At 41.1% G+C, this 18,762-nt stretch overlaps 2 protein-coding genes across 2 annotated transcripts; one reads left to right on the top strand and one right to left on the bottom strand.

Moving 5' to 3' along the window:
• Window positions 1-3,986: 3,986 nt before the first annotated feature.
• On the bottom strand, window positions 3,987-9,919 carry LOC308099469 (GTPase IMAP family member 8-like; the record flags this gene model as incomplete). The annotated part of the gene is made up of 5 exons (XM_080448214.1): window positions 3,987-4,810; window positions 5,189-5,860; window positions 6,042-6,752; window positions 6,851-7,546; window positions 9,733-9,919. 5 exons carry the CDS (start codon window positions 9,917-9,919, stop codon window positions 3,987-3,989), a joined length of 3,090 nt encoding a protein of 1,029 aa, XP_080304340.1.
• A 2,726-nt stretch (window positions 9,920-12,645) lies between these two features.
• LOC308099760 (migration and invasion enhancer 1-like) lies at window positions 12,646-15,382 on the top strand. Its single transcript, XM_080448515.1, has 4 exons — window positions 12,646-12,761; window positions 13,473-13,570; window positions 13,896-13,972; window positions 14,382-15,382. The coding sequence occupies exons 1-4, from the start codon at window positions 12,733-12,735 to the stop codon at window positions 14,463-14,465; spliced, it is 288 nt and encodes a 95-aa protein (XP_080304641.1). The 5' UTR covers window positions 12,646-12,732; the 3' UTR covers window positions 14,466-15,382.
• Window positions 15,383-18,762: the final 3,380 nt, after the last annotated feature.

The raw sequence follows: 18,762 nt of genomic DNA, 5'->3' as shown, positions 1-18,762 counted from the left end.
CATAATTAAGTGCTGCTGACATATCTCTCTGATAAAATGCAGCGCAAGCATTCTTTGGCATAGAATTTGATTGGAAGTTGTTTGTAGCTTAATGTCTGAAGGTCAACCCCACAGTCCAGGACCTCCATTGATCAGATAAGGGCTCTCCTCCTGCCCCCATCCCCCACATCCTGCCATCAGTAGATCTATGCAGACCAGATCTAGTTTGGACATAGAAGTGAGTTACATTTTTGTTTTTGTAGCATGTTGTCACTGGCTTAATGATTTAATGGGTGAAATGACCTGAGAAACAGGCTCATATACAAAAAGGAACTGGAGTTCAGTTCACTGGTGCCCAATTATTTCCCATAATTGTTTCCTGAACTTCACCCTTGAGGATTTCCCAGACCTGGGATATCCTGGTAAGGCTGAGACAGAGGTGATTTTGGGAGCAGGGAGTCCCAGGTTGGAGATGGGGGAGGTGAGGGTCTATAAGTTCCGCACCAGCCTCTGCTCCATGACGTGAGGGCAGTCAACCGCACCTAATTTATCTGTGAAACTTTCTTCTGTACCCGACCTAAACTTTGAGGCTATTCCCAGAGCTCTCCAGTAAGACTGTTACCACAGACATAATGGCATAACGGTACTGGGACAAGGGACATGAACGGACCGAAAGATTCCATATGAATCTACTCTGTTTACTTGATTGATAGTGGTTGAAAGTGGTAGTTGTCATAAATATGAAATGGTTAGTGTTAGGGCAAAGCCACAAGTCATATCTTGTTTCTGCAGTAAAATCTCTTGATAACACAGAGCCAAATGCCCATGGCATTGTGACTGTTGTTTATCATACTGTACAGTAGCAGTCTCTTAATGCTGAAGACGCAGTGGTTGTATGATAGAAGTGCTGCCAACATAGCTAACATCAGCAGGGCAACCCTGGCATGTCACTGATGTGGCTCATTTTAAATTGCTCTGCCATTCTACTTTTCACTCTCATTGTAAATTACTCTGCATGCTGTTTTTGTCATGTTGTTGTTGTTGTTGTGATGTTTTTATGTGGGACTACGGATGAAAATGAGCTTCTAGCTAAATCTGGCGTGTTTACGATACAATTCTTGTACTGAATGTTCATTACTGTGCACTGTCCCGTAAATAAACAAATAAAGTAAAGTAAAGTACGGATGGGGTAGAGAGGTTCATGCCTCCAGTTGATTTACACTGTACCCCACCCCCCCACCCCCCCACCCCATGTTGGTTATTGCACCGAAGCACAGAGGGGAAATGAAGGGTGTCTGATTCTTCTTCACTAGGCCTAAATGACCCTTCTCTGTCTTTCTCATTCTCACTCTCTCTCTCTCTCTCTCTCTCTTGCCCCCATCCTTTCTTCTCTGTCCACCTGGAAAAATAAAAGGTGGGGAAACGTGATCCTATGTGTCGGGTGGGGGTCGTCCTGGTTGCTGCACTGTCTTGCAAATAGAGATGGATGTGGGCTGAGGATCGTCTCCCAAACAGCCACCATGAGAGAGAGATCCATTTCTCTCCCGCTTCCTCCCCGAGCTGCAGGTCCCCTTTAATGAGAGGGGAGGGCTGTGTCTCACGACTCACGATGAATTGATAGAGAGAGAGAGAGAGAGAGAGAGAGAGAGAGAGAGAGAGATGAAGCCTGCAGGGAGAGGATGAGATGAGAGTTGAAGACACAGGGATAAGAGAGTGTGTGCGTGCGTGCGTGCGTGCGTGCGTGCGTGCGTGCGTGCGTGCGTGCGTGCGTGCGTGCGTGCGTGCGTGCGTGCGTGCGTGCGTGCGTGCGTGCGTGCGTGCGTGCGTGCGTGCGTGCGTGCGTGCGTGCGTGCGTGCGTGCGTGCGTGCGTGCGTGCGTGGGATTGCAGCAGCATAGAGTGAAAGGCATGACATGTTGACAAGAGAGGGAGATAGATGATAAGACAGGAGAGACGGGTGAGAGGATGGAGGGTATAATGATATTCAAAGATGGATAATCCAAACAAAGGAGGACTGAGATAAAGACAGACAGAGATAAATAACCATGATTGCCAACAAATCACCCTTTTACTATTATACTGCCACTAAATATGTTCTTCAAAAGCCTGCCTCACTCTGTTGCATCCAACAATGTGGTCATCTTTCTTGTCTTTTATCATGTCACTTGATAAAGGAAGCTTTTGCATGGACCCATCAGAAAAGACTTTCAGCATTTGAACTCATTGAAACGCTGAAATACACCACACGCAGCAATAAAACTACAAGCTTCACAATGCCTAGAGAAGACAGTTGTATTAACAATTTAAACTCTAGTCTATACTTTGTTGATCGGTTCCCCCGGGTTCATGTTACAACTCGTTGTGAGCTTGTAAGCTGGTATTTTCACTGAATGTTTGTCTATTTTTGTTGTTCGCTTATCATAACGTGCCCAGAAAAGACATGGACGATAGGGTTCATGTGATCAAAATTAAGGAAGAGGAAAGCTTCATTTTATTGGTTGTCAGGGTTAAAAATAAAAATAAAATAGCCACTATTGTTGAAATTTGTAGAGTGCATATGCACTGCAGTAAATGCCTAATAATTTAATATTCGTATGTGTAATCCTCTGTTAGACATTACACGTGTGCAAGCAAGCTCAAGCTCGGAGAACAAGCTGACAGCTCGGCAGTGTCGGCATGTTCTGAAGAGTATTAAACACAGAATGTATGCCTTTATAAGTCATATTACGTGACCGGAAAATATCTGTGAAGATATTTGCATCATAAATTATACAGAAGTAAGCAAGATGGGATATGAATAGGAACATGATGCTCTAACAAGCACATCTTCCTGCATCCTTGGACCTGCAGTATCCTGATAAAGTAGAGCACATGGCATCAGAAACACATATCTTAAGTATATGATTGCACAGCAGTTAAGATTGGTTATAAGATTAGGCTACTGTACAGATACTGGGATGTGGATCATGCCAAGATTCCTGTAGGCATCCTTGAGAGGTATGAGACACTAAACACATGCACATGTGTCCACTCTTATGCATACACTTAATCACATCTAATTAGATGATTCTGCAGCCTCGGGCCTTCCCTGAGGAAAATGGATGACTCAGTGGCAAAGCCAGTGTATTGTGTGGCTGGAATAACAAACAACACACAGCGATATAAAGTGGCTGTCAGGATGCACGTACTACTGTGTTTGTGTGTGTGTGTGTGTGTGTGTGTGTGTGTGTGTGTGTGTGTGTGTGTCACACACACACACACACACACACACACACACACACACACACACACACACACACACACACACACACACACACACACACACACACACACACACAGTATATCACATTATATTCTTTCTTCCATTGGCATTCTTTACTTATGTCAAGATGTCTATTAACTATTCACTGTGTTGAGTGTTCACAGTCTGTCTCTTCTGTCCACATGCTCTGCTGTAGTGACTCATCATGGCAAACAGGCTATCTGCAGCACCTGCAGAGTGTTTCATGCTCTGCTCTCCCTGTACCAAAAGGATGTGGGCTAATGTAATAGGAATTGAGCTTTCATCTGCACTTGGCTCCTCTGTATTCTTTGTTGTATCCTAACAACACAGCATCCCTGCCGAATCAAAAAAAAAGGTTTAAAAAGAAAAAAAGAAGAAAAAGAAAGAATATGTTGCATCAAATGTAAGACAAATCTTTTATTCTTCAAAGGCATTTTCCATTATTCTACAGTGTATGAGCCTCGCAGCAGCTGTTCATGAAATCTACCCGGGTTAATTCATTTGAAGATTTTCAGTTGATACATCTTGGTTCAATAGTAGCCTATAAGCAGGTTATTCTAAGTCCATCTTATCTAAGAGCTCCCCCTTGTGGAGAAATCTTAGGACAGAAATCCAAACCACTTCTGTGCATTCCCAACTATTCAAATATATTTTGAGTCATTGCTGAAACAAATTCACATCAAAATCTTTCTTGAAAGTTCTCTTGAAAAGTAGCTTAAACTTCCTCAGTCTTTATCTTTTGATTTTTCTGTGTCAGCAGGCGTTGATGGCTCCTTGTCCTCTTTGCTTTTGACACAGAGGTCCTGTGTGATCTTCCTCATTGTTTCCAGGCTCTGCTTCAGCTCTGTCATGTCTCTCTGAATCCCCTCAAGGAGGTTCAGCTTGGACAGCTTCTTGTCAATGGACGACAACACCTCCTGCCCTGGCTCTTCTGCCAGAGCATCTTGTTGCAGGAAATCAGTGGTGGGACAGTCCTGTTCAGCCATCTCTGCAGCCATGGTTTGCTCCCACACCATCTCAAAGTAGTAGTCAATGAAGGCTTCCAGCTCCTCCAAGTTACTGGTCCCCCATTGGTCAATCAACGACTGCAGACCACCTGATGTGGCCAGCTTCTTAACAGTCCTCTCTCTCAGTGTGAGATGGCAGAGGGAATGTACACCAATAGCACCCTCCCTTTCCTCCTCCATCACTTTATGTTTTGACTGAGGCTGTTCAAACGGTAACACCAGAACCAATGACTGCCGCCTGGGTGGAAGAAATGGACTCGCTTGGCTTAGTCGCATGCAGCTGTGTGGATACGCAGCAGTAGACAGCCACTCGGGGAGATTTACCACTAGTGTCTGTGTGCCTTCCTTAGCCGACCTCAGTCCCTCATCACCACAGAGCATAGCAGCCGTGCTGGACATGAAGCTGTGTCTGTCCATTATGGTGAGGCTTGCTGTTGCTTTCCTCTCTCCCACAGTGTCTGGCACTGCCACCTCTTGACCACAGACATCTGAGCCTCTTGAGCAGGTCACTGGTTGGACATAAACGGTGGCTAACTCGTTCACTGTGAAGGAAAGTATATGGTTGACTGCATGTGGTTGCATCATGTACAATGATCACCAAACAGCTATTAACCCTTTAAGACCTGAGGCCGATTTACAAATGCCTTCTAAATCAGTGTCGTTCTCAAACTTTTAAGATTTTTCAAAAATGTTCAAAAATAGCAGATGTACAAGCTCGCAGTGCGGCACGAAGTGACGCCCTGTGAGCTTGTATGTCTGCTATTTTTTAATAGCCAACGCTAAAATCTAAAATGACACATGATGCCTTCACGGTTTTAATGGGTTAAAATATGAATCCAGCCATTTCCAATATAATTGTGGGACTTTTTTTAACATCTTTATGGTGTTTTATCCATTTTGTGTGTATGAATTGTACTTACTGTTATGGGTAAGCTGATCTAAATGGCTCCTGAGCGCCCCCTTGTGGTGTGTTACTCCGTCCAGTTCCAGGCCGTCATGTTTTAAGGCGATGTTCTTCCCTATTGGGACACCTTTCTGGAAAATAGTCAGTCTCTCCTCCACTAGCATCTCCTCCACCTTGTCCAGTAGCTCCTTAACCTGGGCCCCATCTAGCCAGTTTTTATTGTCCAGGACATGATATCTGTTGCCACACCTCTCAACCAGCCTCTGCAGTGCGTCTCCCTCACTCTCTATGCGTTGCTCTAAGGTTGTAGTGCTCAGCCAGTCTCCATGGCTAAACAGGACCATGGCTCGGCCCCATGCCTCCTCTCCTAATGTCTCCAGCTGTTTTGCAATTGCTTCCCCAAGAGAGACTGTGAACGAGAAGCTCACGTTGACAACCAGAAGGATAACACTAAGCCCAAATGCAGAAGAGGCTCTCAGGAGGTCAGGGGTCACTGACTGCCAGCCAGGTGTATCCACAACTGTCACTGTTTTACCCCTGACTTTGCCCTGTCTTTCATCACAGACAGTAGTTTGGTTTTCTGTATCGAAACATTCTCTGCCCATGATGGTGTTTCCAGATGAGCTCTTGCCTGTGTTTCTGCCTCCCACAAGCACTATTCTCAGCTCTGGGAGAGGGTTCAGCTTTTCTGTGAGAGACAAACATTTTGCACAGGAACAGATGGATTAGGTTTGTTATATGACAAAAGAACTAACTTTACTGCGTAGAGAAAGCCTTCACATGTAGTAAAACGTAACTATATGATTAATGTTCAAAATGTAAAGCAAACTCATTTGGTTATCACTTGAATTATTTGTTATTTAACTCACCACACAGAGACCTTGCCATTTGTCTTCCATTCTGCAGCGCCATCAATCTCTCCTTGACTCTCTCTTCATCTGTCCTCATTCTCTCCTCTAGCTGTTGAATCACTGTGCCCTCCATTTCGTAATGAACCCCACTATTACCAGACACCATTTCCTCTATCTTTCTCATCAGTTCTCTGACCTGGAATCCATCCCCTCTAGTTTTATTGTTGAGAACATGATACCTGTTGCTACACTTCTCAACGAGCCACTGAAGAGGCTCCCCCTCACTCTCAATGTACTGCTCTATAGTTGTCTCGCCCAGCCAGTCCCCAAAGTTAAAAAGAACAATGGCGTGTGTCCACATTCGCTCACTGATGAGCTCCAGGTGTTCCTGCACAGCTCTCCTATAGGATTCAGTGAATGTCCTATCCACACGAATGGCTAGCAGGAAGACATGAGGCCCCGGCGAGCAGAGAGATGGACTACGCACTATCTCCCTCTGGTCAAACATGGGAGTTTCTGTAGTGAAGTAGTTCATCCACCAGCCTGGCGTGTCGATCACAGTGACATGTCTCCCAAAGACAGGACCTCTTCTCATCACACACTGGGCTGTCCTGCTTCTCAGTTCCAGGCTTTGCTCATTGTGCAGGATTGTGTTTACAGCTGAACTTTTCCCAGAACCTTTCGCTCCAAGCAGCACAATTCTAATGTCCAAGAGGCAGTGCAACTGTTCTGTGGGGGTTTTAAAAATGTTGCTGTAACTATATAAATATGAAATAATAACAGTGTCCAAAGTATTTAAAGTAAGGCAATAAACAAACGTAACTTACCTTGTAGGACAGCTCTCTGTTTCTTCATCTTCATGAACCTCTGCTGGGCCCTTTCCTCCACCATCATTTTCTTTTCTGCAATTGCTTGGAGGATGCTTTCCTCCATTACAAAAAGCCTGTTTCCATTTTCTGTTAGGAGACTTTGTATCTTCGCCAGTAGCTCTGTGACACGAGTACTGACAATATCTCTGCTAAAGATGACACTGTGACACCTCTGGCTGCACTTCGTACCGAGCCACTCAAGGGCCTTCGATCCCATCTTTACGGGGTCCTCTACCGTGGCACGTGTGGTCCAATCACTGTCAGTGAAAAGAACAATGCTGTGGCTCCAGACGTTCTCACCAAGAAGGGCCAGGTGTTCTTCCAGTGCCCTCTGACGTTTTCCAGAGAAAACCGAGCTCATCTTGATAACAATCAGGAATACATGTGGTCCCGGTGAGCACAAAGAGATACTCCTCACGATCTCCCGTCTCACCAGCTCAGCGGTGTCCTGCGCACTGAAGTCACACCACCATCCAGGAGTGTCCACCACGGTGACCCATCTGCCTGCCACCACACCTAGTCTCCTAGAGCAGGTGGTCCTCTCCTTAACGACAAACTCCTCTTTGCCAAGGATGAGGTTCCCCACAGAACTCTTTCCAGAGTTTCGCCCACCAAGCAAGACAATTCTTAGGTGGGATGTACACCAGCTGTCCCCTAACAGAGGAAAGAAAGCAATGCACAGGGAGAGGAAGATTATGACATTTTAATGTTAAATGTACCACAGTTCACATTTCTTTTTATTATGGACACTGGACAGCTTTATTTTTATTGGCTTTTTCCGTGGGCATTTAGGGTCAATGAACAGTTTTACATTTACATTCAGTCGCATACAGTCCAATTTTTTTTTATAGACGACTAAGGATGAATACATTCTATATATCTAAGTGACCAATGTGAGAAAACAAAAAAGATGCAATACAAAAAATGAAAAATCAGAACAAACTGAAAACTAAAAACGACAACAAAGCAAGCAAGTATGTCACTTATGGCCTGAATAATTAAGATGAGGACATATATTTGAGAGAAAATGTCAGAAACATATTCACTGTAATAAAAACAACAACTACAACCACAACATGCTATACCATACTTAAGACAGTCACATATTACATCATGATAAATAATACCAATGCTAATATACTGATTCATATTTATTAGTATATTTTGTGATCCATTTTAGTGCTAAATGGCACAATGTGCACAAAAAGAAGAGTAACTTAAAATATTGTGCCAGTATTGTATAGGCTGTAATAGGCATCATTTGGAAACAAAATCTTGAAATGTCATGAAAGATTATTTTACAGCCTCATGTGATTGGAGTTAAAGGTGTCATGCTCAGAGTGTATCAAATTCAAGTTCAACACAAATATATAGAAATCACCACTTACAAGTTGATAGATCTCTTGCTGCCATTTCAAATTCTGTACCCTCTTTAAGCCAACGTGCCTGGTGCCGAAAACCTGGCTGTAAGAAGAAGCCAAGACTTTCCTCAGTCGCTGCTCTCCTGGTCCTGAAGTGTTTAATGAAATCATGATCGTGAATGAGTGGTGGCAAATGGGAGTGTTTTCTATGTTTATGAGTCTGAAGGTTGCCTTTAATGTGTAACCGGACAGATAGGCAGTGGGCCTACACTCTTTTATTACTGCAGAGACCCACACCCAGTTACAGGCCAGGCTTATAGTTTTAAATAGATAAGGTGATGGTTGATATCCATTGAGTTCAAAAGAATGGAGAACAGAAAATAATTAAGTCAATGTTTTGAAGACTCTGAAAAGCAAGAGGTACTGTAGGATATGTAAGCTGTCTTTCAGATTATTGTTGGTATTGGTGAATCACTAACACACCTTTTTCTTGGGTTCAGTTGCTTATGCAACAGATTTAACCACTTGTCAGTTATGAGTAGTATTTCTGGAATTTCTCGTAAAACTTCGCCCACTGACATGGTGCATCGAAAAGGCAAGAACACTGGAGAGAGAAATTCTAGCAACACTTGCAGTATTCATTTTTTTATGTAAACAGACAACTTTTCGACAGAATATTTCAGAATATTCATAACAAAGCAAAATAGCACATTGCTAGAGGAGGTATATATATATGTACACATATATATATGTGGCAACATTGGTTTGGGAATAAAAGCTCTAGTCTAAATCATGCACTAAATGGGCTAATGACACTATTCATCATAGAGTTTGAGACTTTTGGCATTCACAGGTCAACCAAAACACTTTTGTTGTTACTATTGTTTCTGCACATTTTGTGCTACAGTTTTCTATAGTGGTTATTAACTTTCAATGTGAAGGCATTTTTTCATTTTCATAAATGTTTATACTTATTCCAATGTTATTTATGTCTCAGGTTTTACACTCTCAATGCCTCACTCAACCTCCGCTCAAGCCATGGGTGATCTTCACTTCCAGTGGCCAAGTGAAGCGTGAACACTATACATGCATGGGTGACATAGTAGTAGAGTCTTGCACACATGTTGGGGCTCTTCTATTTAACTGAAGCGGATATGTGGGAATAGGACAGTAACTGATATTCCAGCCTACTGGATGCACTGCCCACTAAAGGTCCAAGCAGAGATGGGCCACAAGATTGACTTCTCCTCAGGTGCAAGAAGAAGGCGCTCGACAAGTGCATCAGTGGAGAGAGGAAAATGCCAGAGACACTGTGTTTGCTGCATGAGTCTGTGTGGGTAGTACAAGCCGCACTTTCGGACATGTCACATTCACATTCTGCACACTGACAGGAAGGATGTTTGTCTTTCTGGAATGAAGGACAAGCTACTATACCATCATTATGCAGACCCTGTTAAGAGACCGAAGTCCCTACAGTACCTTTGTGACCCAGAAAATGATGGATGCAACTGTCCTGCACCAGCACTGAGAGGCCCTCACACACATGGTATTGATAACAGAGACACAGGCGGTTGCGTGGGAAACTCACAGTTACATGAGAGAGGTACATCGATCTGCTGCCTGGTACACATCTAGAGCTGGAAGAATAAGAACTTCCAATATCCATGGCGTTGTTCACCACTGTTGCCAGAGGGTTAGGGTTAGGGTTAGGCTATGTCAACTGTGAGGAGAGTGTGCAATCCGAAAAAAGGAAAGGAAAGAAAGGAAAAAAAGGAAAGATCCAGATGACACAAATACGGCTTATTGACAAATTGGCTGTGGGCATGTCAACTAGCGCGATGAATGACAATTTTTTAGTTTTTTGTCGTTAGATGCATATTGTCTATACAACTTGTTTCACGTTGGCCCTCGTACACTAGGACATTGGTTCTCAAAGTGGGGTCCGGGGACCCCCAGGGGTACTTGAGGGGGTTCCAGGGGGTACCCAGCAAAATGTGTAAATATAGCATCAGAATAATTATGACCTTTTATACTTTGGCTATTCAGAAATAGCAGATATACAAGCTCATAGCGCGGCACCGAGTGCCGCGCTATCGCTATGAGCTTGTAGATCTGCTATTTTTAAAAAATCTTGAAAATTTGTGCAAATCTTTGAATATATATTTGGGCGGTGAAACCGCCCCTATAAGTGAGATTTGGAAAAATGTACATTTTCCTGCGCTGTGATCTGGGCCCAGGAAATTTGTACAATTATCCTGCGCTGTGATTGGCCAATCACAGTCTATTCAGGACTGTGATTGGCCAGTGTCACATGACACATGTGCATAGCCCTATATAAGCAACCATAACTTGAAAAAAACCAAAACTTTGTTTTTTTCAAGTTATGGTTTTGTCCATCATAAAGAGTGTTTCAATAAATGTATTTATTTTTTGTACATGATTGGTTGACTCCATTCAGTATTGTGATTAGCTAGCAAGACACCGCCCACTTCACACAGGGTGTGATTTTTTTTAAAGCAAACAGTAACTCAAATCTTTGCTTCTGGGCGGTCCCTGGAACAACATATTTTGAGATGGGGGTCCGCGGCCAAATAAATATCATTTTGGGGGTCCTTGACATGAAAAAGTTTGAGAACCACTGCACTAGGAAATGCACGATAGGTGGTGCCATTTGATGGACCATCAAAAAGTTTGAGCTGGTATTTCATTCAATGTTATTATTAACTAGAAAATGTGCTCCTCGGAGCACAAGTCTCCGCCAGCAGACTATAGCAATTATATTATCATAGCAATAACTAATGAGATACAGTAGAGTAAAAGATATATACTGTAGTTAAATAAAAAGGTGTATGTTAAAGAAATATTTATTTAAAAAAAAATGATTTAAAAATCATATTTTGTCTTCTAATGTTTAAAAATATGTTTTGAACAGTTTCAGCAGTTGATTGGTGTGTTTGATCAGCTTTGGCCTTCTGCGCCTTTGTTTGACCAATGTTAGGTGTTCTCAGAGGGACACACACACGCACGGACAGGTGATTTGGACTAGAAGATACTGTTCCAATCAAGACTGATTGATCCTGTCTTACCTCGCTTCAAAAACGTAAACGTTTTTTTGAAGTGACACACCTATTTATAGAATTGTATTTCGTCATGCATTCCTCTAGCCAATCAAAGGCATTGGTGTCAACATATTAATACGTATTAAGATTTCGGTCTTGTTGTGGGATCAATTCAACTCTAGTCCTCTTCTGTGTTACTGTTGTAGATGAGTATGCTTTCTTAGCTTTGGCCTTCTGCGCCTTTGCTTGACCAATGTCAGGTGTTCTCAAAGGGACACACACACGCACGGACGGGTGATTTGGACTAGAAGATACTGTTCCAATCAAGACTGATTGATCCTGTCTTACCTCGCTTCAAAAACGTAAACGGCTTTTTGAAGTGACACACCTTTTTATTATAGGATTGTATTTCGTCATGCGTCCCTCTAGCCAATCAGAGACATTGATGTCAACATATTGACACGTATTAAGAGTTCGGCTTTGTTGTGGGATCATTTCAACTCTAGTCCTCTTCTACGTTACAATTGTAGATGAGTATGCTTTCTTAGCTTTGGCCTTCTGCGCCTTTGCTTGACCAATGTTAGGTGTTCTCAGAGGGAAACACACACGCACAGACGGGTGACTTGGACTTACTGAAGGTACTGTTCCAATCAAGTCTGATTGATCCTGTTTTACCTCACTTCAAAAAGTAGGGGCTTTTTGAAGTGACACACCTATTTATAGAATTTTATTTCGTCACGCGTCCCTCTAGCCAATCAGAGGCATTGGTGTCAACAAATTGACACGTGTCATGTGGAGCTTGCCCAATGTTAGCTTGGCTAACAATGTTTGCTCACACAAAGCGAAAACATATTCTCCACCTTCGGCGGAGACAACAAAGCGAAAACATATTCTCCACCTTCGGCGGAGACAAGAATATGACTTCTTTCAGCTTTAAGGTGAGACCTTGTTGGTATCAGTGACAGCTCGTCTATATGTGCGATAGGGGTGCTAGGCTACAGCTTGAAAACCCTGTTTTATGGTTGGTTCTCACTGATAACTGCCCCCCCCCCCACCCCCCACCCTAGCTATTCTGATAGTAATACCATTCTAACTATACGTGTTTGTTCAGCTCCAGCTGAATATATATATATATATATATATATATATATATATATATATATATATATATATATATATATATATATATATATATATATATATATATATCAGCTATATATATATATCAGCTACTACCCTGGGTGAATAAATAAATAAAAAACTATTGAGTCGAGGTCAAAGTGCGTCTTACTTTGAAGTACTCGGAACTCGGAAGTCGTATATCAGAAATCGTGTTACATATACTGGGGCTTGTTGACGCCATAGAGTTAAAAGGTTGACGCAAGCAGTTAATCATCATCATCACGTAACCGGAGCAGCGATGGGTGTGCAAGTCAAAGTCGAATATTGGTAGCTATATGTTGTTATTCTTCTCTACCTGAATTATTGTGTGTTATTTAGATATTTCTGTAGCGGCTTCAGTATTTGTAACATTATCTAATGTTTAGTCGATAACTAACCTAGCGTTAGCGCTAACCCTAGAGGGCAGCTAGGCTAACGGTAGCTTTACCTAATGTCTGGCAATATTGGTGACCTAAGGCAGTGGTTTTCAACCCTTTTCATATCAAGGTCCATTATTTATTTGGCATTTGAGCCACGGACCACCGTTTGATGAGATTTAGCCTCTCAGACCCAAGACTTAAATAGTTGTCGTTGGATAGGATTTTGTCCACAATTCCACGCTGTGATGTGGTACCAATAGGAGAGATAAATAGGCAAACGTTGATCAAAAAAATAAATTCTTCTACATTCTCTAATTGTGTAGACTTCTTCTAAATGAAGTCATGCTGATGTTAACAATCATGTAACTGCTGAGAGCGTAAAATGAAACCAAGTGGACCGTTAAGGGTCCATTGGTTTCATTTTACACTCAAGAGTTAAAGATCTACCCAATAATGGTCCATTTGGTTACCAACTCTCCATCATTTAGCTGGGGACCACCTGGAACAGCCTCAAGGACCACTGGTTGAGAACCACTGTACTTAGGTTTGCTAACGTATTCACTTGAGTGGAAAAGATCAATTTCTAGCTGGTCATTTAATGGGTTTTTCTTTTTTTCAGTGGCGGATGAGGGTACGAGCCCCGCTATCGGGAACTCGCTCGGATTGTTACCGAGGAGTTCTCCGATGCGGAGGTTTCAGGCTTCACAGGAAGATCCGGTAAGTAGCAGACATGGTTGGTGGTGGTAGAGATGGGATTCATGGCTCTTTGAAAGGGAGCTGGATCTTGGGGATCCGTTCCTTTCAAAGAGCCGTTATAAAGACTGTCTCATTTGTGTGTGTGTATATATATATATATATATATATATAATATATATATATATATAATATTAAATCAATATTATATAATTGATATAGTATGATTATGTTATATATTATTATTATTATTATTATTTTAACACGAACGACACACCTATTGTGGTGAACACCTTTCTAAGTGAATGAATAACTGAAGTGTTACATTTCTATCTAAATGTGTATATAGGTTGCTTTGAGGTTGAAATCAACGGGCAGCTGGTCTTCTCTAAGCTTGAGACAAGCGGCTTCCCCTATGAAGACGATGTGAGTAGTTACTCCTTCCAGTGTGATTGATTGAATACTTTTATTAGACATAAATGCAGACAGCACGAGGTACAGTCATACATTTGGGCTAAAAGAATAACACAAAAGTCCTGGGTATTTGTTTCCATTGTGGTCTTATGTTTTCAATTCATCAACATGGCATAAAAAAGAACACAAATACAATATCATCAACGAATAAATAAATATAAAACTGTACAGAGTAGATGGGGGGGGGGGGGGTGTAGGCAGTGAATGTGTTATCCTTTCACCATACATACCTTACACAGTATGCACACGTGTACGTTCACATGACATGATCGAAACACTTTTACACAGTGAAAGGCACGGGCGTGAAATAATCCATGCATGCATAATATGTGATTTCTACTTTTGTCACTCTCTAATGCAGATCATGGACGCGGTCCAGAAAGCCCATGATGGCAAACCTGTGCAGAAGATCACTAAAAGCCGCGCGCCCTGTGTCATCATGTGAATTGCCCTCCCTCCGGCTTGAAGACCCCGCCGTCCAGAGATGTCAAGAAAGGCCAGTGCAATCCATTACCACTGCCACTGTGGTGTTTGGCTTAATCCACCTTGGCACAGCTGTGCAGGAAAAGACCTTGCTCTCTTCTTAACATATCAACAGAGATGCACTGATGCCACTTGTTCTGGTATGCAACAAGGCCATATTATGCCTTCTGTCTCCCCTCTATGTTCCCATTATGGTGTTCCAGGACATTAATGATTACTGTAATATAAAAAAGTACAAAGTTATGGTATGATGTTCCACGTCTTGGAAGTTCCCTCTTATGGGAGCATATACAGGGAGAAGACTATGCTAGAGGGAAGCGTTTTATATTTCAAATGCCTTTGTTTCTAGTTAATGGCTATGACATTAATCAACAATTTCCAGTCTGCAAAAGATGGTATGAAATAGTCTTATACAATTGAAAACATAGTCTCAGTTATTGCCTATTACCTCTTTGCCAGTATATGCCAATTTAATGTCCAGTTACATATTTTTTCCTTTTTTATTGCACTTTACAAGGTTAGGCCAGCTTGACTCTGAAATTTTGTGATAAGCAAATGAAAACAAACTGACCAATTATTGTAAAGAGGGGTTTCTTTGGGGCATCTGTCAACTTGCAACATAAACATACTTAGAAAAAACGTAGAATGTTACTTATTAGTTGGGTTATTAATATTTATTTTGGTCTCCAATGTTCCTATGACTTATATCAAGATATTTGTTTGACTTAAACTGGCCAGGGCAATTGTTAGTGTGGCTGAGGACCAATGCTAACTGGTATCTCGGTTCACACTTGTTATGTCATCTCTTCTTACGCACAAATCACTGTTTTACTCTGTAAAATCAAAACGGTTTTCTTTAAATAAAGGTATAAATAATTATTTGCTGTATTATTTTATAATGTTGATCTTCTCCCAGGTTGACTAAGCCATTGTTTTTTTTATTATTTTATTATTGATGACGTGCTACAAAAAGTGGATCTGGGTTCAACTTTGTTCAGCACTCCAATGACGCAGTGAAGTGTCAATCATGTTTTTGTTTCATCGTTTCCCCTTCTCTCTCTCCCAAATTCCTTCTCCGTTCCATATGCGTAAAAAAAAACTCATTCTTACCGTTAACCAGTTCCTTGTACTATTTAACTCTGCATTTCAACAGTGACTCGGCAGTAATGTAGATGGCCATGCTTGGCTGTTATGTAAGCTTACCATGACAACTGCTCCTGAAGGTGGTACATATTGTTCACCTAATGACTCTTGATAATCAGTCTCCACTGAATGCCATGTGATTTGTCTCCAGAGAATGCCACCTACAGTCCATAATATAGCATGCCTATATGCTAACAGAAACATGAATTGTCAAATCATGCACAGTGGTAATGTATCTTAACCACTTTAAACCCTCCATTCACATTTTGTGTATGTCATTATACAGTCGAAGTTTTTTGGGGAATCAAAAACGGTAAACTGATATATAAGCCCGCAATGTGTTTTGAGCTTTTAGATTGCCTCAAAACTCTTTTTGTTTTGAGATATGGTAAGGAATGGGATGTTAATTATTTTCCCTAATTTTAAATGGGTCATTATTACGCAATTGCAGGCTGGCTTTAAGAACTACGTTACTGTATGGTGCAGAGGGACACAAAAGTAACCTAAAGGATAATGTATACATTGTGCATTACGGTGTCACTCTGTGAAAATAGTATCATTAGCAGGGTGTTGCTGTAAACGAGTGCTTGTGCTCAACCACTACCCTGGGTAAATAAAGAACCAAAAAAATAAGAAACTCGAAGAGATATATTGATACTGAAAGCAGTACAGGTAGAACCAGTTTCACACATCTGTTTAGGTTTGAACAAAACAAAGCTTTTGACAGCCTACATTTGTTCAAGCCATAAAAACAAAGTGTAAAAAAAAATCTAACTTTATTTATAGAGCACATTTATAACAATTGAAATTGACCAAAGTGCTGTACACGGTAAAGTAAAAGCAACAAACATTATGCATGTGCACCCTCATAGCATCAAAAAACACATTTAAATGAAATAGATACGATAACCTCCGTGTTTGATCAAAAGCCAAGTTAAGTAGAAAGATATTGCCGCATTCTGCATAGCCAGTTTGTAATTATGAAAATTAAAACATCTTAAAAATGTCAAATAGCATGCATTAACATTGTATACATTTATAAATCTGCAGATATTTAACCTCTTTCAACCTTTGTCCCTAGTTTGGGCGTGCTCATATAGGTGGAAATTGAAAAACTGAAATTAGGTGATGTGATTATTGACTTAGGGCCTACTGGGTAAACTGGGCTGCTAGTATTGTTTTTTATCCTGCTGTCATTCCTTTGTGATGTATGTTGATTATAACAACTTCAGGAGGACTAAGCAACATTACCTGCTGCTACTTTATTAATTGTCTAGAAGTGTATCGCTTGTGACATGCCAATTTCACAATAAACTTAAAGTCTGGGCCTGGTGTGCCAGCCGGGATTAAAAACCTTAAAATAAAGGATGCATGCTTGTAGTTAAAATATCAAAATTTCAGATATACACCCTAGCAACATTGTAAATAGTATACCTGAGCCTTAGTTTATTTATCCTGTTTTTTGTCCTGTCAGTCAGATCTATCTTTAGTTGTAAATGGAAGGCTGCTAAAGCTGTACAGAAAGACTGATGACTGTGACGGAGGTGTCAGTGTTTGTAGGAAGGACATGTACTATGGCATTCTCATGTCGTCTTGAAAGGGGCTTATTATAACATCATTGTTATTGCATAACTCAATCTACATTGTTATTGCATAACTCAATCTACCTGTAGATAGTTTTAAAACTCATTCAAGTGCCATAAATTGTGTCTGGCTGCATGGTCTCCCCATAGTACTGTGACAAATGCTTGTTTTGATGTGTTCAGGCATGGGTACACTAGGGGGAGCCAACCTCAACCCAATCTTCCTCACTACAGTCTCTTTGGAATGCCAAATCTAATAAATGATCTTGTGCACCTTTTGTTGTATCATAGAAGTACAAAATAGGCTATAATTAAAGTAAAGGTTCTCTGACCGTGGCATCAAAATGAAGATCGGATCTTACTTTACTGAACATTTTTATTCTCACTTCAACAAATGATTTACAGAATAAAGTGTCTTCAGTTAATTGTTGAATTAACTGAACTCAAAATAGATTAACCCATATTTATCATATAGCTAATAGACAGGTGGCTGCTTCATAATCATCAGAGGTTTGGTGAAGTGAAATGCAAGACAGTATGCCTCTGTGACTAGGTGGGTCTTTGACAGGCATTCTGGTAACCAATGATAATTCATGCCAGCCTGCTTGCGCTGAAGCTGATAGAGGACATCTACGCAGACCTGCTGATTTGGAGCCACAGGCCTTCATTTAAAGAAAAGAAAACTCCAATATAACCTATTTGAATGTGGTATTTACTAGCTATGGTTTAAAGTTAGTTCCACCCAGACAAACATCAAATGGTCAAATTTAGAAGTCGCCTTGAGAAGCGTCTGCTAAATGCTTAAATTGGAAATTGAATATAAAAAATATGCTGTTATGGTGTATTACAGCAAATTTCTGATATTTTTCTGGTCTTTCTATTTGAACTTGAACTTTATTATTCTTATCTGTAAACTGGGTTTACATATTATGGTTGTACAGAAGCTCTTCTCATTTATGTATGTATTTCAGTAATAGTGTCCTATTGTTACACTGTATGTAACATTCTTAACTCTGAATATACAGCCATCTGTTAAACTTACAGGGAGAAGATGCAGACCGACCTCTTAACACCCTGCCAGGATCTCTGTTCATCTATGGAACTTTTGGATAGAACAGCAATAAGAGTCAATGAATGGATAATGTTGCTAGTTTCAGGCACACGTGATGCAATTTAACATTTGATGTTCCTCTGAATACATTCTGGTTTAGGTAACACATTTTACTATTAGAATTACCAGCTGACACGATGGAAGGTCACCTGTTGCTGTGATCACACTGGTGACATAAATATACATACAAAAAAACAGCATAAGGTGTCTTAGTAACAAGTATTTGATGTCGTTGGAGAGCGTTGTCTAAGAAGTCGGTCCAAAATCCCCCATAGGTGTTCATTTGGGTTGAGATCTGATGACTTCGAAGGCCATAGCATATGATTCCCATAATTTGAATACTCATCAAACCATTCCGTAACCCCTCAGGCCGTGTGCACTGGTGGCATTGATTGTCATCCTGGAAGAGACAACTCCCATCA

Source organism: Gymnoscopelus braueri, assembly GCF_963280865.1.
Source record: "Gymnoscopelus braueri genome assembly, chromosome: 13".
Lineage (NCBI taxonomy): Eukaryota > Metazoa > Chordata > Actinopteri > Myctophiformes > Myctophidae > Gymnoscopelus > Gymnoscopelus braueri.
This window is presented reverse-complemented; position numbering and strand designations above follow the sequence as displayed.